The sequence below is a fragment of the Meles meles genome, chromosome 19, assembly GCF_922984935.1.
Source record: "Meles meles chromosome 19, mMelMel3.1 paternal haplotype, whole genome shotgun sequence".
Taxonomy (NCBI): Eukaryota; Metazoa; Chordata; class Mammalia; order Carnivora; family Mustelidae; genus Meles; species Meles meles.
This window is the reverse complement of record NC_060084.1, coordinates 1,675,302-1,699,062: the sequence shown is the minus strand read 5'-3', so window position 1 is coordinate 1,699,062 and position 23,761 is coordinate 1,675,302. Positions and strand designations below refer to the sequence as shown.

The following is a 23,761-nucleotide window of genomic DNA, read 5'->3' as shown; positions in this document are numbered from 1 at the left end:
CCCTCACCCCTCCACACACACCTTCCGGGCCAGGTCCCGCTCTGCCACCGGTGGGCAGGGCCACTCTCGTCGGCCAGCGTCCAGGCAATGACGGGGACGTCTAACCCGGGGAACGAAGAGGACGCTGGCCGTGTCACTAAGAACGAACAGTACCACATTCTTGCTGTGGGGATATTTAAGATGAAGAAAGACACCCACTGGGACTTCAAGGCCCAGCTTCTGACCCGAACAACACAGTGAGAACCGGTCTCCAGCCACGCGGCCCGCAGCGGGCACCGGTGTGGACGTGCAGGCGCCAGAGGCTGCCATCGCGGTGACCCCGTGCTGCGCGGGTGCCGGACAGCAACACCGTGGCGACGGCGGAGTCCCAGAGCCCGGGCCTCCTGTCCTCCCGTCCCTCTGCCAATGACAACCTAGAGCCTGCAAGGAAAGAACGCAGGGGGCCCTAGCATCTCCTCCCAAAACCCACAGCGGGGTGGGTCCGGGGAGCCGGGGACAGTCCCTCAGAGGCCCGAGCGCAGCCAGCGGCACAGAACACGCACAGCCGCGCGGCCAATAGAACTTTATTTCGAAGACCGGCAGAGACACAGCGTGAAGGTGGCCGGGGGCCGCCACCGACGACTTCCGGAAATCACAGCGGGGCCCACGGGCCGACGACACAGCATCCATCGGAGCACGTGGCCCCTCGTGTCGCCGCGGGGAAACCGCCCATCCCCACCCCGCCTTTTGCCTCGCCTTCTAGGTGCTGCCTGCAGTGCGGGGGCCCCGCCGGCACCCCCGGGGCCGCACTGAACACCACCTCTGCCACGGCTTCACCCAAGGCTGGCGTATTAGAAACCACACCCAGTCCCAGTGATGCTGAGGGAAAGGAACCGCATCTCGCTCAGGTTAACTTCAGGGTCGTCGTGGGAGTCGTCACACAAAGCGTTTGCCACGGCGTGGGTTGCTCTCCTCTCGGCGTGGGGCCCAGCGTCGTCGGGGGGAGCGGCGCCCGCGACTGCTGGGGCCCGGGCAGGTCATGTGCACGCTGCTCGGTGGGCAGCTCTGTGCATGTGGGAGCGGCCCCGTGGGGCAGGAGGGGACAGGAGGGGGCAGAAGGGGGCAGGAGGAAGCAGGAGGGGGCAGGAGGGGAGTACATTGAGCCCAGGATGAAGGCCCGGGTCAGGCAGCTCCAGAGGCCCCTCCATTCCACACGTGGCAGGGTGAGCACGGGAACACCCCAGGTACAGCCATCGGGCGGGCGAGGGCTCTCGTCGCTCCGTCCCGGACACCAGCGCGCCGCACTCCGCACGTAAACGTCCTTTCACAGACTCAGGCCTCCCTTGAGAGCGTGCCTATGGAGCAAAACCAAATTTCACTGCAGCTGGAGTAAAGCACGAAAGTCTCTCGTTGCCAGTAAAAACCAGGGCTGTGGGAGCGACAGCTGAGCTCTGGGTCTGGCGCGGGACACCTGGCTCCGGAGCGGCGCAGCCACGGGCCTCCTGCCACCCCTCGCCGGCACACGCCACACTCACCCGCAGCCTCCCCACCGCTCTCGCCACTGTCCTCGTCCTCGTCCCTGCCCTCGGCACTCTCGCCCTCACTGCTGTCCTCTTCAGAGTCTGTCTCCTCCAGCCACTCCTGAGTTCCTGGAAAGCAAGAGCGCACATTCCGAGCGGCAGCGCGGCCCGCGCACGAGGCTCGGTGTGGACGCAGCTGAGCCCTGGCATGCTGCACGCTCAGAGGAAACGCGTTGTCCCTCGGTGTCCGAGCAGAGGCGGATGAAGGAGACGGACCGGCAAAGGCACGAGACCGCATCGTGCTCTCTCCCGCTCCCCGGCTCTAGCCTGGTCTTGCAGGAAGACGGAGGAGTCTCAGAGCCATGGAGTAACTTTCCCCAAAAGCGTGAATTTTAACTTTATTCCTAGTCTCCAGCCTTAAAGAAAGGAGCAGCAGCTTGCGTCCAGCAGCTGCCTGTGTAGGACGTGGAGGTGAGGGACGGAGCGTGCGGACCAGAGCAGAGGCAGCCTGGAGGTTCCCTGTGTCCCAGCCGGGAGGTGGCTATCATCCAACCGGGGGCTCTGGGAGGTCCATTCTCCTACATCGCCCCTCGGAGCAGCGCCAGGACGGGTGTGAGGCTCCTCGCAGTGCTGGGGCAGGCAGCCCACCCCCTCCCGCCCCCGAGACAGGGTGACTGGGCCCAATGAGGGGAGGGGCAGGTGGGCTCAGCGGCACAGGGCGGGGGGGGGCTGCTTGCAGGCAGATGTGGCCGAGGCTCTGACGGTGTGCCCGGCCCACGAGGAGGATGCCCCCGCCCCGGCTCACCTGGATCCATCTCCACCAAAGCCGTCCACCCCTGCATCTTGTGCAGGTCCAGGCAGTACAGGTCGCCAAGCGTGACCTGGCGGTCACCCGCCTCGAACATGCCCCCGTAGAGGTAGAGCCGCCCGTGCTTCACGGCCAGCATGGCGTTCGAGCGGGGGCTCGGCCCCACCACGGGGCCGCCGGCGCTGTCGGGGCTGTCCTCCTCGTCGTCGGACGGCGGCCGTGCAGTCGAGCCCGGGGCAGCCAGCGTCTGTCTGATGGTGACCACAGTCCCGTCCTCTGTGACCACCTCTCTGACCACCTCCAGGGGCCCCTGGGCTCCGGCGCCCCCACACTCCTGCTTGTCGGCACTGTCGGGCTCCGCGGTTTTGCCCCGCCTACGTCTCCTCTTCTCTGACTTAGGTCCCTGTTGACGAAAAGGCCACGTGTTGTACCCACAGACAGCGGGGAGCAGGCAGCGTCCTCGAGTCCCAAGTGGGGGCTGGGCCACACCGGAGAAGCCCCTGCTGCGGTTCAGCCTGGGGGCACGCAGCCCCCGACCGGGTGTGACCCTGAGAGAAAGGCAGAGAGGCCCAGGCGTCCAGACACTGGCCGCACATCTACCGGGTCTGTTGCAGAGTTTTTGCAAGCACAGTGAGTCCCTGCCCGAGTGGGCCGCCGACGCCGTCCACTCATCTAGACCTGAAGCCCCAGGGGGACCCCACTGCGGACACGGCCACCCGGGGGGCCACTGTGGTGTGGACGGACGGAGCACCCACGGGGCCCCACACACTGTGGGGCCCGGGAGGCCCCGGCAACCCGAAGCCTCGCCAGAAGAACTGGCCGGCGCGACGGAGGAGCAGGAGCGGTCCTGCACGGGGCTCGCTCCGGGCCTGTCTCTACCTTCAGCTGCCCTGCGAACCAGCGGTTCTTGGCAGCGTCGTAGAAGTGCAGGTCATTGAGGAAGTCCCCCTCCAGGCTTTCCTCCTCCTCCTCGTCACAGACGCCCCCGAAGAGCAGCGTCTGATGGTTTGGGGTCACGGCCACCGCGAAGCCAGACCTCGGAGTGGGCTTGGCCCCTGCAGGATTAATCCGGGTCCACGCCCACTTGCCTGGTGGAGGAGAGGGAACGTGGGGTTAGGGGGAGCTGCCGCAGGCGCGGCCGGGACCGCCCGACCCCAGTGACCGGGACGGGCGGAAACGCAGAACTGCAGGCAAAAGGCCCCCAGTTCACTCGTGTGGAGCGCTCCGCGGAGACAACACAGTTCATCACGCCCCAGAGTTACCCTGCTCCTGCGTGCACTGACCAATATTCCCACGTGCCCTCTGAGAGCCCCCCAGCCAAGCACGCCCCAGTGGGGGCTCTGATGCCGGGCCGGAGGGAGGCGGGCAGGCCGTGGTGACCGGAGAGCGTAGCGCTGCGCCACGCCCTGCCTGGGGAGACCGCGGACCGGAGACAGCTGCTCCGTGCAGGAGCCTCAGAACCACAGGCTCCCCCGCAGGCAACACGCTCACTCTCAGCGCGTACCCAGTGAACATGGTACCCCACGCCGGCGGTCCGGGGCCTGACGCCTGGGTACACAGGCTGAGCCCATGGGCTCAGGGGCCGGTGCCTCGAACACAGTCCGGTTCCAGCTCTGGCTCCCGGATGTGCACACCAGGCAGGTTTCTCCTCGGCTCCAAATCTTGGTGCCCAAGGAGGAAAAGGCAGATGTCCTCCTCGGTCACTGCGGGGAGCGGCGCTGGCTCCCTGCGAAGCGCCCGGCTTCACGGAGGTCAGGGCGGGAGGGAAGGAGAGGCGCTGTGCCCTGCCGGCCCCGGGGCAGACCCAGGACCAGCCGTGCCACTGGAGTCTGGCACAGCCGGCTCACCCCAAGACTCACAGATGGGCCACTACCAGACTTTCTGAACTTTAGAAAGCAAACATGGGGGCCAGTGGCCCACAGGAACCATGCCCAGGTCCCACATCCCAGCAGTCCCTGCTCTCAAGTGACGACAACCCAGGAAATGGCTTCCACCAGCTCTGACGGGAGCTCCTGGGTCAGCGCTGCTCGTACTGGCCGTCCCCAACACCCGAGGGTGAGCACACCTCGACGGTCCCCCATGAATAACCTGGGGTTATTCATGGAGCCCCCGGCCTGCCTGCTCAGGCAAGGACTCGCCCGTGACTCGGCACAGTGCATGGGGCTCACCGCCACCCCCCAGCCCCCCAGCGCCCCCTCCACGGGGCGGGCGGGCTCTCGGATCTCTGCCCTGCTTCCCGTAGGAGCCTGGGGCCCACGCCCATGGCCCACGCCCAGGGCCCAGTGCCTGTACCTTCTCTTCCATCCTCGGGCTGCAACAGGAACATATCTGAATGCTGGGTGCCTCTGTCCACATCCTTCTTGACTCTCTGCAAGAGAAACAGGGAGCCATGTGAGAACCGGCCGGGCGCTTCCTCCGGCACCCCGCACAGCCCCCTCAAGCTCAGGGTCTGGCTTCCTGTCGGGGTGCGGCGGGGATACCTCCGGAGCCTTCCTTTGGACCAGGCCCCCAAAATATCGGACCCGCAACCAGTTCAATTCTGACCTCATTGAGCAGATTATAATAAAAAACGCTGGTATGATTTACTAACCAAGAAGAGACTCTGCTACAAACTCACCATTCTTACCCGCACCATCCTAGCGGGGACACTCCAGCGCGCTCTTGCGGGAGCGTCTGTGGCTCTGCAGCGACCCTGCTGCAGGTGGAGGGGCCCTTCCCCCGAGGCCACTGGGAAACTCCATCGCAGTTCCCGCGTGTCCCCTGCCCCACCATCTTTCGATCCACGGGCTCAGGCGTCCCCGCAGAATCACACACACCGTCCAAGCCAGCCAGTCACTACCATTTCACAACTTCCCTGAGCATCTCCAACAACGAAACCAAGGTTTCTCAGCCCCACTGGCCGCATGGCCCCAGGCTCCCCCGACCCCAGTGACCCTCTGGAGTGGAGAGGTCGCAGCTCACCTGTGCTGTGTCTCCCGTCTCTCCACACATCCTGACACTTCTCTCGGCCCTGCACGGGGCTGCGCGCTCACAGATGACCGGCCTTCTCTCGCAGCACGCCAGCGGGGCACGCCGGCTCCACGACTCACCACTGCTGCCGACACTGGTCACGGGGCAGTCATGCCCAACCCCCACGCCCCAGCCTGCAGCTCTCCAGTCCTCCAGGGCAGGTGCGGAGAGGGCAACACTCCACGCCTCAAAGGCAGAGTCGGCCCCACAGCTCACGTGGAATTGCCCCTCACCCCTCGCCCCTGACTCATTTATTCATCCAGTCGTCGGCTTGTAATCAAACGGACTCACGGATTTTTACGTGACACTCTGGGCTGTAATCAAATCTGCTTTCCTCACCTTTGTTGCTAAAACAGTTCCAGCTTTGGCCACTGGGAATCCTTTCAGGGGCTCCTGTGTCCATCCGACACGCCCCCCCTTATGGGGGTTTCCTACGGGCCCTTCCGTGGGCGGGGACAGCACAAGACCCTCCAGCCTCATCCCTACATTTTTTGACCCAGGCCTACGATCAGCCATTTCCCCAAGGAGCCCTGGGTCCTTTCACTGGAGATGGTCACAAACCACCATCTGGGCACCAGGAGTGCTCGCTGCTGCTGCACACACACACACCCCCCCCCCACCAAATGCAAGACAAGATCAGGAGACGCACGCACGTCTTCTCTCAAACACGGGTGTGCGTGTACTACAGCGGGGAGAAGCTGGCTTCCTTCTGGAAAACAAAGCCACGATCCAACTGTCCACAGACGGGACATGTGACCTGACCACCCTAACACCCAGGAGGTCGGATCAGCCGTGCGTGGAACCGGCCCACGTCTCCGGAAAGGGGCACTGGGTGTCTCTCTGGTGCTCTTTCCAGACCCATGTGCAGGATTCAAGGGAGGCAATGTCTGCACGCCAGTTACTCAGACAAAACGTTCCCTTTCTCAAGCCGGTCTGCACGGCAGGAGGAGCTGTCATTCCACACCAAAAGGTCCGGCACCTGCAGGAGTGGAATTCCCACGCAGAGGCCCCGCCCGCCAGGGGGACCCGGAAGGAGCTCAGGGACTGCTCCACCTGGGCTAGAGACACACCGGACAGCGGGCCGCAGCCCCCACACTGCTGCACCCGCTGGCCTGTGTGCCGTTCGGCTGCTGGCAGTGGTCAGAACCTGCGCCATGCTGCACCGATTAAACACCTCCTCTCTACGCCCACCAGCCAGATCCCTTTCCGAGAAGGGTGATGCCACAAGCCCCGGGCACGGCTTTGGGGCAGGCTGGCGCGCAGGCCAGGGCTCTGGCTGGAGGGGATCCGTCGCACACCTTCGGACCAGAGTGCACTGGCCCCGGGCTGCCCGTCCCTCCCGCTCCCCAACTCCTCCCGTATACCAGTTTGTCCCCAGAGGGTGGGGGGAGAGTCCACACAGTGCCTGCAAGCAGGTCGAGAGTCAAACAACGTGAAAAGGACCACGTGCGAGAAGCACCTTCAAGGAACCCGTGTTCCCAGGGCCAGTCTCCTCAGCACACCCCGACCGGGGCCTGCGGGGACAAAGGAGGACCCCACATGCCCTTGGGAGAAGGAGCTCCCGCAGCTCCCGGGGAGGGGAGGGGCACGGCGGGGCAGGGAGGCCCACGGCCTCATTGCTCCTGCCCCAACGGCAGAGAACTGGCACGGAACCACCCGCAGAAATGACCCCGTGTGCCAGAGCTGTCCTCTCCGACGGCAGGAGGAGCGACTTTCAAACCAGGCACAAACGCCTGGCTCACCAGGCTACCACGGGCCGGAAGGCTCTGTCCCTCTCTAAGCGGCCAGGGCCGCCAACCAGCCACCTCAGCTTCTTGGCAACGGGAGGCCGGTCCCTTTATAAAGTTAGCGCAATCTCATCCCGGTTCCCTTGGATTCACAACAGCAAAGAGCTCTCAACAGCCGTCCGGGGACAGCTGTGGTGCTCAGGGGGCCGTCTGCGGTGCAGGAAACCATTAAGAGGCCGTCTCTCCCACCGCACAAGTTCAGACCCTGCCCCGCAGGCCGCCCCGAACTGCTTCCAGGGCATCCACACCGGACGCTGTGTCTGGCGGCTGTCCACTCGGCTCACCGCCACGGTGCCCGACGACACCTGCCCTGGGTGGGGACTCGGGGCAGGAAGGAGAACTCCGGCACGCAGGCTCCGGGACCTGGACGCGTGTTCCAGCCAGGGCTCAGGCAGCCCGCCACCCGCTCGGAATGACTCTAATATTTCACAGCAGCCAGAACTCAGTCTTCCCCGATTGTGATCAACCCCATGCAGCCAAACAGAAAAGTTTCTCACTGTGATGCAAACACCAGAGGCCTGGCGCAAGTGACCTCTGAGGGAAGGGCCTCGGCGGGTGCACAGCCCTGCTGGCGTTGCTGGCTGCAGAAAGCAGCTGCCGAGAAGCCCTCCTGGGAGCAGGCAGCGCGGCTCTTTCAAGGGTCATGAGCGTCCCGAGATTCCCTTCTGCGTCCCACTCGGGCCACAACGAAGCACGCGATGTGGGCACAAGCTTCCGGCCCAAACAACCTGTTTCTTGGGCCTCCCGTCAAACACGTAGCTGAGGCCTGAAAACCAGCCTAGGTCCTCTTTTCAGAACAAAGGCTGACCCCTTCCTGAGTGGCAGAGCCGTGACTCACTGGGGCGAGGCGGGTGGGAAGAAGGGAGAAGCGGGACACTCCCCCACTGCAGGACAGACCCCTTGCCCGCGCCATTCCGACCACCCACAGGCGACCTGCTCAGCCCCCAAGTCAGAGGCCCATTCCACTATGTGGGAAATGAGGTTTAAAACCACAGTGAGACACCACACACCCGCCAGAATGGCCAAGAAAAAACCAGACGGGCAGCGTCAAGGGTGGCCAAGGGCGTGGGCGACCGGTGCGGGAAGGGCTGCGACACGCTCCACCCCATGACCCCAGCGGTCCCACTCCTGGGTATTGTCCCAAGAAACCAGAAGGTGGAGCCACACGGTGACCTGCACAAGAACGCTCAGAGCGGCTTTGTTCCGAACAGCCAAGGCCGCAAAGAGCCCGGTGGCCCCCAGCAGAGCCGCGAACCTGCCGTGGGGGCGCCTGCTCGGCACGAAGCAGCGAGTGACTCAACGTGCGACGGGGTCGGACCTCAAAAGTACGTTGAAGGAAGGACGTCTTCCTCCACCGAGCACATCTGTCACAAGCCCCAGAACAGACACGTCGAGGACAAGGGGGAACAAAGACCCCGGCACCTGCCTCTGGGTGGGGGGAGGGCACGGCAGAGGAGGGCTCCCCAGCCCCCACACGCTCGTCTCTGTGACCGGTGGGTACACGCTTAAAACGAGTGCATCACGGCAGAGAAACCGTACATTCAAAATGGGACTTGGAGTGGTGCCCGACGGGCTCAGCCAGAGGAACATGCGCCTCTCGATCTCGGGGTCACGAGTGTGAGCCCCTGACAGATGCAGAGAGGATATAAGATAAAGTTAAACAAACTTGAGTGCTGACCTCCATGCGCTGCTATGCGCGCTCGGGCATTCGGGGGAAGGGCCTGATGCTGCACTTTTCCCTGAAACAGGCCCAGAAAGGACGGCGGATGCTGTGAATGGCTCCAGGAGGACGCAAGGACAGCAGACAGCTAACTACAGAAGGGTCTGGGTGGGCGTGCGTTAAGGGCTCACTAATTCTTTTAAGTCACTTTGCACTAGAGAAATTTTCACTCTGACGACTAAAAAGCCTGCACTGAGCCACAGGCTCCGTGGGCTCCGAGGCACGTGCCAGCCGGGGCAGGGCCGTGGGCAGGCGCAGACGCCGGGTGGGAGGCACGTCCCCGGGGAGGGGGGGACGCAGGGGTGCTCACGCCAGGCCACCTGCACTGCCCTCGTCGGCAGCCCTACCGCCACAGAACGCCGGACCGCGGTAGCTGGCGTCTGGGGCTCAGCACGAAGAGCCCCCGCGCCCCCAAACGGAATCACGCACACTGCGGCAAGCCGGGCCACGTGCGTCACAACGCAGTGTGGCTTAATACGGCTGAAGGAGTCTTCGTACATTCACAGGGAACAGGGGAACACTGCACCCATTTCTACTTCAACAGAAAGTGTTTCTAATAAACCAATTCACAATCCTATTTGGAAGTCTCCATTCCTGGTGACAGCGAAAAAGGCCAGAGAGGAGCTCCTGGGTCCTGCCTGCCACATCCTTACCTGTTTCGAGTAGCCCCCGTAGATCACGATGCTGCCCTGAGGAGTGACGGACATCTGGCAGCCTGATCGTGGTGTGGGCCCGGCCCCTGATGGGGACAGTCTGCTCCACGCGAACGTGTCCAGGTTAAAGGCATACACGTCGTTGTAGTAGATGTAATCTCTGGTTAGAACACAGGGACACAAACAGGGAGGTGAGGACATTAGAAAGTGAACCTGATTCAAATTAAAGGTAAATTTTCTGCCATTTGTAGTAAGTTCCTGGTTTCTTTACAGTTTAAATCCACAAGAAGGGAGGAGGGCGCATGTGAGTTTGCATCTGGGAACTAGAGATAACGCTAGCGTAGTTGCCTTGAGCGGAAAGCCTTTTTTAGCCTGAGAGCTATACCAAACTTCCTTACAAAGTTTACAAAATCACAATCTTGCAAATCATTCCATTAGCTTACCATGCGTGTAATTCTAAGTTCAGGACTTCCAGAGCCAAGGGCATACTCCGGAAGGAGACGCTCAGAGCTGCGCTAGAGCTGGGTGGAGACCCTGAGCTGGGCTGAGCGTTCCTGAGACTGGCGAGCCCACAGGCCCGTGCCCAGAGCCCAGCAGCTGGGCAGCAGCAAGGGGGCCCCGCCGCTACGCCCCGCCTAGCGCTCCTGGGACTTTAGTGGCAAAGGACTTGAGCACAGACAGGACCGTGAGCAGGAGCTCGTGCAGGGGAAAGCAGCGGCTCGAGGAGGCGGTGTTCTGGCATCATGTCATGGACAGCCACGGGCAAAGCCAAGGCCCTGGGTCGGAAAGACACGAGAAGATGCCAGGAGGCGCTCTCCAGGTGTTCAGGACAGCCCGGCCTTGCGTGGGAAGCCGTCCCCCCAGTGTGAGCAACTGTGTCTCTCCGGCTGCAGCTAGCCCGAGTGTGGCGGCCCACAGCCAGCGAGTGGAAGGGCAGCCGGAGAGGAGCGCTGGCGAGAGACCGGTGTCCTCTGCCACACAGAGCACGGGGACACGCCGCCACCTGGCAGGTCCCCTCCTGACTGGCACCCGTGGAAACACACCTTCTGTGGGACAGCTTTTCATACGTGCATGGGGGAACACGGAGGCTCCGAGTTCTGAGAAGGCATCACTCGATTCTACGTTTGCGCAGATTTCGCACTGCAGGCGTTCAGTAAAAAACTATCCAAGGGGGTGCCTGAGTGGCTCAGTGGGTTAAGCCGCTGCCTTCAGCTCAGGTCATGATCTCAGGGTCCTGGGATCGAGTCCCGCATCGGGCTCTCTGCTCAGCAGGGATCCTGCTTCCCTCTCTCTCTCTCTGCCTGCCTCTCTGTCTACTTGTGATCTCTCTCTGTCAAATAAATAAATAAAATCTTTAAAAAAAAAAAAAAAACTATCCAAGGGACACCTGGTGGCTCAGCGGGTTGGGTGTCTGCCTTCACCTCAGGTCACGATCCCAGTGTCTTGGGATCAGGTCCCGCATCGGGCTCCCTGCTCAGCGGGGAGCCTGCTTCTCTCTCTCCCTGCTCGTGCTTTCGTTCTCTCTGGCAAATAAATCTTTCTTTTAAATTCTATTCTACACATAAACATCAACTGCTCCTTGGTTTAAAGCCAAACTAACTTGTTTCCTATGGAAGGTGACTACCCAGGTGGCTTTCCTGGTATCTTCGTCTTTTCCTGCGGGTTTAAGCACTTCTTAAACAGTTTTAAGCGACGTAACAGATTTAATAGTTTTGAAAACAGTTCTGACTGGAAAATGTTGCAGATTACAACCATCACAGACCTCGACGCGCCGCCTAACCTGTGAGCTCCCAGTCCAAGGGCCCGGGTTGGTCCCACCATCTCGCACTCAAGAGGTGAACTACGGTACCAACACACTCACAGACCCGTGTGTGTGTGCGTGTGTGTGAGACAAATATTTCCTTGTTTAAAAAAGAAAATGTCAAGAATAAGTCATAAATGACAATCCCTTAGGTATAAACTTTTACCAACCGCCCAGGCTCTGTCAGCCAACACAGCAATACGCCCTCACGCCGGCGGGGCCGGGGGGTGAGCACTCTCCAGTGGAGGCCACACTCCGCGAGGCAGCGGGGAGCCCGGCTTCCTCACCTAGGACATGCGGTCTCGACCTGCTCCCACACAGCACGGACGTGGAGACTCAATCTTAAAGCATTATTACACCCACGTTACACCTTGAAGGACACAGAATCACTCCTGTTGAACTTGAATTATGTCTTTAAAAAATGCCCCCCAAATCTTTTAAGAATTTATGTCCCCTTCTCTCAAGTAGTAAGACCGTTCACTCACGAAGACGAACCGCAGCTTCAACCGAGCCCCACCCCCACCCCCAACGGAGAGCGGGCGCCGCGGAAACGCCGGCGAGACCCTCCTCCTCCACACCAACATCCAGCGAACGGGCAGGAGCCGGACGCTGTCAGGAACGATCGAGCCAGAGAAATGGGAGGGGCCGGGACGGGTCATAAACGAGTGACTCTGCTACCTGTTAAGGGGTTAGGAGAGGGAAGCGTGGAACATGGCCACCGGGAGAGACCCCCAGCCACCCTCCCCCAGGCGGGGCCTGGTCAGACGCAAAGCACAACACAGGGGCCTCCGCCAGGCAAGACAGCCTCGTTGTGCTGCACAGACCAGCACCGCATGACGATGGTGACAGAACAGGGACCTGTCACGTGTCCTGCTTCTCTGGACTCCACTCAGGACCTTTGAGAGGCTGCGGTGTGGACGAGAGGCTCCCAGCAGCCGGAGAGCCAGTGGGCCTGGCCTGGCGTGAGCACACACAGAACACACGGTCACGGCGGCCCGCACCAACACGGCCACACACAGGCGCGCGGGAGGCCCCTCTTCGGGCGGCGCTGCTCTCGCCCGGTCCCCAGCACAGACAAGGTCAGTTCTAGCCCAGAGGCTCTCCCAGGGGGGCCCTGGCCGGCAGCACCGGCGCCGCCGGCACATTTGCCAGAAGGCAGACTCTCAGACCCCGGCCCTGCCGTGTCAGAAAGCAGAGGGTGGGACCCGGGAACCAGACTTCCCACGCGTCCTCTGGGCGAGCCTGCACCAGGGTCAAGGCGGAAACTCCTGTGTTACGCAGGATCGGCCGTATCTCCTCCAGGTCTCGGTGTAAAACAAGGACACGGAGCCGCTGCTCAGTACTGCGGACTTCAAGACACTGAGAGCAGAGCGGGGGGCCGCTGCTTCGCCGCGTATCCACGGAGCTGCTCCGGTTTTCGGGACGGGCAACGCTTCCTGTGCGTGTTCAGAGCGGTTCTTCCCACAAAAAGAACCTCCTCACTGTCCCAGGAAAGAAAGAGATCTGCCGTTGGTACCAACCTTGTGCTCTCATGGAAGCCACCAAAGAGGACTAACTGTCTCTTCCAGGCCACCATCCGATGCCCGCTCCGGCCCGAGGGGCCTCCCGGCGACCTGAAATGGAGGAGAAAGAGAACAGACCACCTTCACACCGAGTTCTGACTTTTCACACCGAGTTCTGTTTCCTGAGCCCTTACCGAGAACCGTCTAACTTGACCGCAGGTAACCCAGACCGTCTGGAGTCCACTAGCTCCTACAAACACAAGAACCAAGTGGAGACCGTCTCCATGACCTTGGATTAAAGACACCTGAGTGCAAACAGGGCCTTACAGAAACTGGACTCGGTTAAAACCGAAAACCTCGGCTCTTCAAAATAAACCATTACAGAATCCAACAATGGGAGACGGAGAGTGCGAAGAGATTTCTGCACTCACCTGACCAATGACTTGCGCCCAGAATACATAAAAGAACTCTTGTGTGTTTTGAGGAAGATAAACCCAATACAATTACAGGCAAAGACAGAACAGAAGGCTGAGACAAAAACAGGAAAGAAAAGACACGCGAACGGCCAACAAGGACAGCAAGAGACGGTCACCTGCCTCCGCCATCCGTTGCTGGGAGCAAAAGCCCAAAGCACAGTGTGGTCCCTACCCAGGCCACTAGCAGCAACACCCAACGACAGGCTCAAGTTCTCCCGAAGCCACGGGCCGAGCGCTGGCTCACCCGCACAGCGCGGCGGCAGGGGCAAGGTAGCAAGACTGCCGTGACTGCTTATAGTGAGACGCGCTTGGAACACGACCCGGCGACGGGATCCAGATCCTCACTCAGATCTGAAAACAAGTGCATGCAAAGACCCACACACACACTGAGAGAAGCTTTACTCCTGTCAAACACCGGAAGCAGCCAAGATGTGCCTCGATGAGGGAGGCATCGAGCGTGGCGCGTTCGTACAATGGACTACTTCTCGGCAACAGAGGAGGACAGTGCCCTGAGACACGCCACGTGGACAGGTCTCGAACACACCACCCCCAAGGGAAGCCGGCAGCCAAAGAGCGCACACTGCAGGATTCCGTGCTCAGGAGTCTTTTTTTAAAATATTTTGTTTATGTATTTGGCACAGGGGATGAGAGAGCACAAGTAGGCGGAGGGGCAGGCAGAGGGAGAGAGAGAAGCAGGCTCCGCCGGGCTCCATCCCCAGACCCTGGGATCATGCCCTGAGCCGAGGGCGGACGCTTCACTGACTGGGCCACTCAGGCGCCCCTAGGAGGTTCTTAAAAAGGCAAAAATCCATCCGTGGTGATGAGAGTAGCTGCCTGGGGCCAAAGAGTACAAGGGGCCTGACAGCAAGTGGGCAGGAGAGAACTTTCTGGACGGATGCACACCGCATCTGTCCCGAGCACGGCAGTGGTTAGACAGGTCTGTGTATTAGCGGAAACGCCTCTCTACCCGTCCAGCTAAAAGGCTGTCATTTTACTGAATGTGATTTTATCTCAATAAACCCGACATAAAAATACATGGGATAAATAACCGAAAGAAGGGACCTCTGAGCTCTGGTCTGGCATCAAAGGACTTGGAAGTCACCACTTGGTCCCAGCAAGCGGGAAGCTGAACAGACTGAAAGTCGCCACGCTTCCTGACTCGCCCGCAGGTCGAACCGCGGGCCCCGAAGTAAAGGCCGCAGGCGAGCACAGGAAGGCCGGCTTCTGGAAGCAGACGCTCACGGGCGGACGCTGTCAGGAAAGCCTACACTGGACAGACACACTGCAGGAGGCTCAGTGCAGCCACACACGGAGTGGGACGCTCCATGGGGACCCGGTCACAGGGCCCCCATATTGGGAGACTTACCCGAGGGGCTCAATCGCCCTCCCACAGAAGTGCCACCAAACAATCCCCTCGAGTTTCCGGCAGCGGCAGGGAATGGGGACAGGAGTGTTCTGAGAAGCGCCCGAGCATTCTGTACCCTCGGGGGCAAGCAGTGACCCGAGGCCCACCAGGGGCTGCAGTGGTACCAGAGGTGCACGGACCGTAGGACAGGAGACGGCCGGCTCCAGCTCCGTCTGGGCACGCCGGCCCACCTACGAAGGGAGGAGAGAAACCGAGAGGCCCTGGGGAAGTTCCAGGAGGGAGCCGAGCCCTCCTCCCAGGACAGGTGCGCACCTGCCCACACACACGCCTCCTCCCGGCCAGTAATCCCAGCCCGCGAGCGAGGGGACACGTAGGAGGCGCGGCAAGAGGCAAAAATCTGCCTGCAGGTCCAGAGCAAGCACCAGAAGCAGACAGGCAGGGGTGCTGGGACCGCCACACACGGTCTTAAAGCAACTGTGATGAAACGCTTAGGGCTGCGATGGGTAAAGCAGACGGCGTGCAGGGACAAGCAGGCAATGAAAGCAGCGAGACGGAAAGCCTAAGAAAGAACCAGAAAGAAATGTGAGAGATGAAACTACTAACAGAAACGCAGGCTGCCCAGAATGGCTCCGACGGGCTCGCAAGCAGGCCCGACACGGCTAAGAACCCCAGAGCCAGAGGATACAGCAAGGAAAAGCTGGAAAACCCCAGACCAAGGGGAACCAAGACTGGGGAAAAACAGAGGACAAGACCCAAGGACCGTGGGGCAATTATGTTAAAGGTGAAACAAGCATGATGGGCTTGCTGGAAGGAGAAGACAGAGGAACAGAAAAAAAACACGCAACGATGAGAAGTTCCCCAGACTGAATTCTGACATCAAACCCCGATGCAGGTCAGCGGACACGAAGCGGATTAAATGCCAAGAAAGGATGCCAAGGCCTGTCATTTTCAAACTATAGAAAACCAAAGGTAAGGAAAAAATCCCAAAAGAAGCGGTGGGGAGACGACACCTTGCCTACAGAGAGACAAAGATGAGAATCCGCTCCAGCTCCTGCTCAGAAACCAGGGCAGCAAGGACAGGGGACGAGAAGTTACGGTGGTGGGAGAAAACCCCACCAGCACCCGACTCCGCGCTCTGCGAGAGCGTCCTTCACAAGCGAAGGAGAAGCAGGACTTTCCCCGACAAACCAAAATTAACGGACTTGGTGCCAACAGACCTGCCTCACGAGAAATGCTCGACAGTTTGAGAGAGCGAGCGAAAGAACGTGTGTGCACGCGTCAGAAACTCGAACCCACGCAGAGGAAGGATAAAGTGAAGGTAAAATAAAATGTTTTCTTTTCCAGATTCTTCACCCAACAAATAACAACTGGTGCCCAGTGACAGCAGCAGCGATGTGTCTGACTGTGGGAGCTTCTATACACACGTGCTCTTAAGCTTGTTCTCGGGGGAGAGAGGACAGCAATGACACAAGGGACAGGGAAGGAGTTAAGATTATGTCGCTATCTCAATGCATCCGCACAACTCACGAAGTGGTACCAAGTCATTTGAAGGTGGACTTGGGTCAGTTGTACGCGCACACGGCCGACCGTAGGGCAGCCACCCAAAACAGCAGAAATGTTGGTATAAAGGATATACTAAGAAAGGAGAAAACTGGAATCCTACCACATGATCAATTAAAACCACAAAAAACACCCCAAAAAAGCCAAAGACAAACAGAAGAACAAAGGACAAGGGCAACAAACAGTACGGCAACAACACGGTAGACCGTGATCCAGTCTGCCGGGAGTGACAGTGAGCGCCAATGTCTAAACCCACCATTTGAGGACAGAGAGCGCCAGAGTGGATCAAAGCACAAGCCCCAGCCACGTGCTGTACAAGGAGCCCAAACACGGAGACACACGCAGGAGTATACACACGGAGAAGCTGCACACGCCAACAGAGAAAAACCAGAGTAACTACATTTTGGACAGAGCAGACGTCAAAGCAAGGAAATTAACCAGGGATTTAAGCGGGCGCCACCTAAGTATACAGGGATGAACCCTCCAAAAAGATGGAATGGTTCTTACCACGTACAAATCCAACAACAGAATGCCAACCGACAGAATGTCCAACTACGTGAGGCAAAAACTAACAGAATTGCAAAGAGAAGCAGACTTATCTGCTGTTGCGGTGAGAAAACTCTATGACCCTCTCTTAAAAACGGACACAGCAGTGGAAACCGATAAGGACAGAGCTGAACTCAACCCCACCATCAATCGGCAGGATATAACTGACATCCACAGACCACTTCATCCAACAACGGCCAAAAACATTCTTCTCAAGCTCACTTAGAACATTCTCCACGACAGACCACATTCTGGGCCACAAAACACACCATAATGAACTGAAATAACAGAAATAGGACATTGTCTGCTTTTAGACCAGTAGGAATAAACTAGAAACCAGTAATGGATTGCTGGGAAAAGTCCCAAACACAAAGAGGTTAAACAATATTCTTATAAATAACATGTGGGTCAAAGAAAAAATAGGAAAAATTTAAGAATTTTTGAACTAAATGAAAATGAAAAAACAATTTATCAAAATTTGCGGGATGCAGTGAAATCAAGTGCTTAGAAGGAAATTTGTAGGACCAAATGTACTAATTAGAAAAGAAAATATATCTCAAGTCAATAATCTACTTTTCCACCCCAGGAAACTTGAAAAAGAGGAGGAAACTAAATACCCAAAGTAACCGGAAGAAAAGAAATAGTAAGAATGAGAGCAGAAGGGGCGCCTGGGTGGCTCAGTGGGTTGGGCCTCTGCCTTCAGCTCGGGTCATGATCTCAGGGTCCTCGGATTGAGCCCTGCATCGAGCTCTCTGCTCAGCGGGGAGCCTGCTTCCCCCTCTCTTTCTGCCTGCCGCTCTGCCTACTTGTGATCTCTGTCAAATAAATAAATAAAATCTTAAAAAAAAAAAAGAATAAGAGCAGAAATTAGTATTTTTGAAAACTTTGGAAAATACTGAAATATTTGAAAAATAGAGAACAACAAAATCAAAAGCTGATTCTTTGAAAAGCCTGATAAAAATCGATAAGCCTGGGGCTCCGGGGTGGCTCAGTGGGTTAAGCCTCTACCTTCGGCTCAGGTCACGATCTCAGGGTCCTGGGATGGAACCCTACATCGGGCTCTCTTGCTTGGTGGAGAACCTGCTTCCTCCTCTCTCTCTGCCTGCCTCTCTGCCTACTTGTGATTTCTTTCTGTCAAATAAATAAATAAAATCTGTCAAATAAATAAATATCGATAAGCCTCTAGTCAAGCTAAAAAAAAAAAAAAGAGAGAGAGAGAAAGAATACAAATTACTATTAATTAAAAATGAAAGGGGACACCACTACAGATCCTATGGAAACTAAAAAGATTTTTAAAAGCAATACTACTAACAACTCTATGCCCATGAATTTGCTAACCTGGATAAAGTGGACCAATTCCTTCAAAGAGAGAATTTACCAAAATCCGTAACAAGTAGACAATCTGAATGGGCTTACATCTACTAAAGACATTGAATTAGTAATTGATAATCTTCCAAAGCGGAAAGCACCACATGCAGAGGGGTTCACTGGTAAATTGTACCAAATATTTAAGGGAAAAAGGATACCGATCCTCTATAATCTCTTTCAGAGCACAGCTTCTGTCATCCCCCAACACTACCCTAACACCAAAGCCAAATAAAGACATTACAAAAAAGACTACAGATCAGCGCCTCTCACAAACACAGATGACAAAACCCTCAATGCTGACAAACTGAATCCAAGGGAAGTCTAAGGAGAAGCACACACCGTGACCAAGTGGGATCCATCCAGACGTGCGAGGCTGGTTCCACATTCTGAGACCCATTAGCGGAACCCACCGCGTGAACAGACTAAGAAAGAAAAGTCACAAGATCATACCAATAGATGGAGTAAAAGCATTTGTCAAAATCTTACACCCATTCAGGATAAACTCTCTCAGCAATCTAGGAACTGAGGGGAATTTTCTGGACTTGATAAAGATCTACAAAACCCGCAGCTAATATTGTACTCAATAATGAAAACTGAAAGCTTTCCCATGAGGATTAGGTACAGGGCCGGGATGTCCCCTCTTGCCAACTCTTTCAACGTTGTATTAGAAGTTCTCGTAATATGATGGGGGGGAGGAAATAAAAACGATAAATACTGTGAAGAAAGACATAAAACTGTCTTTGTTTGCAATTGCCATGATCTATGTATAAAATCTGAAAGAACTAACCAAAAACTCCTGGAACTAGTAAGTGATTATGGAGACACTGCAGGCAACAAGATTAATGCACGGGTCAGCCACTTTCCTACACACCAGCAGTGAACAAGTGAGATTTGAAATTAAAAACAAAATTACCATTTATAGTAACACCCCCAACATGAAATACCTAGTATAAATCTACAAGACCTATTCGGGGAAAACTACGTCGCTATGACGGACACAATCAAAGACCTAAATAAACAGAGAGACAGTCCCCATTTGTGTACGGAAGACACAGTGTCCTCACGATGCCAGTTCCTCCCACCTGGATCTACAGAGTCAACGCAACCTCAACAACAATCCCACGAACTGCTTTATGGGTACAGACAAATGGATTCTACAGTTCACACAGACAGGTGAAAGACCCTAAATAGGGGCGCCTGGGGGGCTCAGTCATTAAGCATCTGCCTTCGGCTCGGTTGTGATCCCAGGGTTCTGGGATGGAGCCCCGCATCAGGCTCCCTGCTCAGAGGGAAGCCCTCCCCCTGCCTGTGTTCCCTCTCTCGCTGGGTCTCTCTCTGTCAAATAAATAAATAAATACAATATATTTTTTAAAAAGACCCCAAATAACCAACACAATATTGACAAGAACAGAGTCGAAGACTGACCTACCTGACTTTAGGACTTGCTATAAAGCTACGTGATCGAGACAGTGTCGTGTTGGTGCAGAGTAAGCGGACCGGTCGGAGAACGCAGAAAGCGCGGGATCAGGCGCCCAGAAACAGAGTCAACCAGTCCTTACCAAAGGCGCAAAGGCAACACGATGGGGCGAGGAGAAGACTCTCTGACACGCGGTGCTAGAACGGCTGGACAGCCACGTGTCAAAACGTGAGCCTAGACACAGACCTTACGTCCTCCAAAGCGTGGACAACAGAGCTAACTGTGAAACAACTGACAACCTGGACGTCGCTGAACTCTAAAACGTCTCCTCCACAGAAGGCGCTAACAGGAGAACCAGAAGCCACACCCTGGGAGGACGCATCTGAGAAAGGATCAAAACCTACGAGGAACTCCTAAAACTCGACAGCAAGAAAGCCACCGGATTTTAAAAAGAGTGGACACGTGGGTGTGCTTCCTGGACTCTTACAGATCACAAGCTCAACTCGTGCTTGAGAACCGGGCTCTAGGTGCCTCTGCTGGACTCGGTCCAGTCCAGCCCACACAGCCTCAGCAGCTCCAGGCTGCAAAGGACGGCTGCGACCTGAACCACGCTTCCTATATAACATGTTCTTTTCCGCTTATTTTTGCGCATTATACACAGCTTCCCCCAAAACTAGGTGCCGCAAAAAATATATCAACAGCGGCAGCTGGGTGGCGCAGTTAAGGTCCGACTCTTGGTTTCAGCTCAGGTCATGATCTCAAGGTCACGAGACAGAGCCCCACATCCCGCTCCACACTTAGCGTGCGGTCTGCTTGCAATTCTCTCTCCCTCTCCCTCTGTCCCTCCTGCTTATGCTCCTACGCTCTCTCAAATAAATAAATCTTTTTAAAAAAAGATTTTATTTATTTGACAGAGAGATCACAAGCAGGCAGAGAAGCAGGCAGAGAGAGAGGAGGAAGCAGGCTCCCTGCTGAGCAGAGTCAGACGCGGGGCTCGATCCCAAGACCCCGAGATCATGACCTGAGCTAAAGGCAGAGGCTTAACCCACTGAGCCACCCAGGTGCTCCTAAATAAATCAATCTTAAAAAAAAAACCCACAAACCATCAGCACACAGAATCTCAGAATGAAAACGAAGTTCAAACTGCCCAATGTTTCCAGATGAAGAACCTCATCGCACATTGCCAAGAGGACCCCCAGGGTCTTCCCCATTCCAATCCAGAACAAATCCCATTCTCCCCACCTTTCCCCAAATGCTTGACCACGTGTTCTCTCTCTCCTAAGGCCCTCAGCTTATTAACGTCCCAGGGAGTATGTTACTCAAAACGACACCGTACTCGTCGGGAAAGTCAACCAAAAGTAATCCGTACCTGTTCCGGCGTGCCAGACCCTGTGAATCCAACCTTTGCGCATTAGCCTTCGGGCAGCCTCACCACGTGCTGATGCCAGCCAGCATTACAAATCACTAAGTCCCTCCTCTTCCATGAGCAAGGGCAGCTTTTTATAGCCAACTCTTTTAATCCTACATTTATATGCAACCGACAAGGGACACCTCTCCCACTCCATTTCATCTTGCTGGATTTGGTCCACAAAGGTTAATTTTGGATGCTGACTTTGTCAACCAATTTATTTGCTCTCCCTTCCAGCTTTGTATCACCCACAAATTTAGTAAGCATATTTTTAAGTCCAAATTCCTGATAAAAATACCAAATGAACACAGCTCTGAAGGAGGGTCTGGGCCCACCAGGACGCCACCGCCCCCAGATTCCTGCAGTGGCCGGGCACCGACCTCGACTGGCACTCTGCGGACGTGGCAACAGCGGGCAGCCACCTCTGTCCCCAGTGTGCCGGCTGCTGAGAAGATGGGCCACCCTGCACGGCAGCACATGACAGAGGCTGAGTAAGAAGAAAAACACCTTGCATGCTGGTGACAAGAACACTCCCTTCTGAGAGATCTTCTCATCTGATACTTTAAAAGTACAACCTGGGGAACCAATCTTCATTCAACAACTAAGCTAGTATACTGCTTCCGATTCTACTTTAAAAAGTGTTACGCGGAGACCTGAATGCTACGTGAACCTGATGGTCCGCTGTCATGGCCCGAGGACGCCCGGCAGCCAGAAGGCTGCAGGTCCAAGGCCCTCGATCAGCCTCCTGCCCACGAATCCCAGGGGTGCTCGCTCCTCTGGGGAGGCAGGCATGAAACACCAATTCCCTTTTTCTGGCAGCAGCCAAGTATCACTGTTTTGTAACCAAAAAGAGAAAATTTTTCTATAAAAAGACTCTATATACCCCTTTAGAAAAATCAAGCCAACCCCAAAGCCTGTTTCTATCTGCATCTCCAACAGGCACACTCCAGCTGCCACCGCTCCGACATACGGAGTCTTAGGGAATTAGCGTCCTACTCAGCCAGATCTGTGTGCGGCACAAAAACACGTGCGTGGCGCTGTGGGAGTGAGGGCCTTCAAGCGCATCTCAGCTCCGCGCAGCATGGCATCCAACAGGGCAAGCCGCCGCTCCCGTCACCCAGCCCTCCGGAGGCCGGCGGTGACGTCTCCGGGAAACACACGAGCACCAGCCCCCTCTGTGGCCCCCGCACAAACAGCGGTCAGCACCTGGCAGGCAAATGGTCCCTGAGGTCCTTTAAAGTGTCCACCGACGAAGTGCTGCGCTCCAGCATCAGCCGTACCAGGCTGCCCCGAGACGTCTGGGGAGCAGAGGAACCATTTCTCTCGTAATCCCTGAGGTTCAAGGTCACACAGGGAGACCCAACAGTGAACTCAGTCTAGTGACTCATTCTCAGAATAGAAGAAGGCCCTCCTCCAAGAATAGTTATAACATGGCCTGAGGAGGAAACGGAAGAGTACAAGAACATCTCCCTTTTCATTTCAAACAATGTACCTCTGGAATCCGGCCCCACTTTTCCAAGGATCAACAGATTCTGGGCAAAGTAAGCATGAGGTATTCAATCGTACAGATAATCAGTACCGGTCTCCAGAACACAGGCAGCCTAAGACACTATATCCTTGTTTTACCTTTGTTTTAACTGTTACTCTTACTGATAAAACCACTATCTCTGGGGCGTTTATCTTACTGGAGGCACGCCCACATCCGCAACAACAACCAGATGGGCAGGTACTATCCTTAATCCCATTTTATAGGGGAGAACAAGACCCAGAAGTCAAGAAACACACTAGGCTGGCCAATGGGAGAACCAGAACTGAAAGGACAGTCTGCCCCAGAACACACAAGTGCAACCACCAATTAAGACAGAAAGCCGCCCCTAACGAAGCCGGAGGTCTGAGCATGGAACAGTCTATGCACCAGTAAACCTGAGCACTTACCTCGGGACAGTTTCTGCACTCCCCACGCTCTGTGTGCTGGACCCTCCTCCTTGCCCGAGCACGTCCAGAGCGACGGCCAGAGCGACGGCCAACCGGCAGGGCAGGAGGGGGGGGGGGGTCTACACGCACTCCTGCTCCCAGTTCAGGTGCCAGGCTCACAGCCAGCTGCAACGGAGGCTGGAGAGCACGCAGACGCAAGCTCAAAGCTCCCGGCAGACCCCAGAAAGCAGGCGACGTGTGTGCTCACTTCCTTTCCTAGGGTGCCCACGTGTCTCAGGCGCAGCATTCACTTACACACGCTAAGGAGGGCTGACGACCAATGTGCGTGCCTTTCGCAAATCAAGAGAAAATGTGCACACACACGTTTCTGTGTATTTTTTCATTCAACCATTTTTCTTGCTCATCTACTAAGTGCTCGGATGCACACAGAAGTGCCTGAGGCGTACACGAATGTTCCTGGCAGCATTACTCGCAAGACGGAAAAGTACACACAGCCCAAACGTCTGCCACGAACGAACGGATGGGCGCAATGTGGTCTTCTGTGCAATGGAATATTATTTGGTCATAAAAAAGCACCAACTGGGGCGCCTGGGGGGCTCAGTGAGTTAAACCCTCTGCCTTTGATTCAGGTCATGATCTCAGGGTCCTGAGATCAAGCCCCACATTGGGCTCTCTGCTCGGTGGGGAGTCTGCTGCTCCCCCCCACCACTGCCTGTCTCTCTGCCTACTTGTGATCTCTGTCAAATAAATAAATAAAATCTTTTTAAAAAAGGGGGGGGGGCGCCTGGGTGGCTCAGTGGGTTAAGCCTCTGCCTTCGGCTCAGGTCATGATCTCAGGGTCCTGGGATCGAGCCCCGCATCAGGCTCTCTGCTCAGTAGGGAGCCTGCTTCCTCCTCTCTCTCTGC

General features: G+C 56.6%; 1 protein-coding gene across 3 annotated transcripts in view; it reads right to left on the bottom strand.

The window, feature by feature from the left end:
* Nucleotides 1–545: 545 nt before the first annotated feature.
* Nucleotides 546–23,761, bottom strand: part of KLHDC4 (kelch domain containing 4) — a 48,052-nt gene continuing 24,836 nt past the window's right edge. For all 3 annotated transcript variants that reach the window (XM_045988574.1, XM_045988575.1, XM_045988576.1), the window contains 7 exons: nucleotides 12,798–12,890; nucleotides 9,477–9,636; nucleotides 4,600–4,675; nucleotides 3,187–3,395; nucleotides 2,305–2,710; nucleotides 1,515–1,628; nucleotides 546–1,334 (listed from right to left, as the gene is read on the bottom strand). In XM_045988574.1, coding sequence (XP_045844530.1) covers nucleotides 1,312–1,334; nucleotides 1,515–1,628; nucleotides 2,305–2,710; nucleotides 3,187–3,395; nucleotides 4,600–4,675; nucleotides 9,477–9,636; nucleotides 12,798–12,890 — 1,081 coding nt within the window. In that variant the 3' untranslated portion in view covers nucleotides 546–1,311. The remainder of the gene's footprint in view (nucleotides 1,335–1,514; nucleotides 1,629–2,304; nucleotides 2,711–3,186; nucleotides 3,396–4,599; nucleotides 4,676–9,476; nucleotides 9,637–12,797; nucleotides 12,891–23,761) is intronic.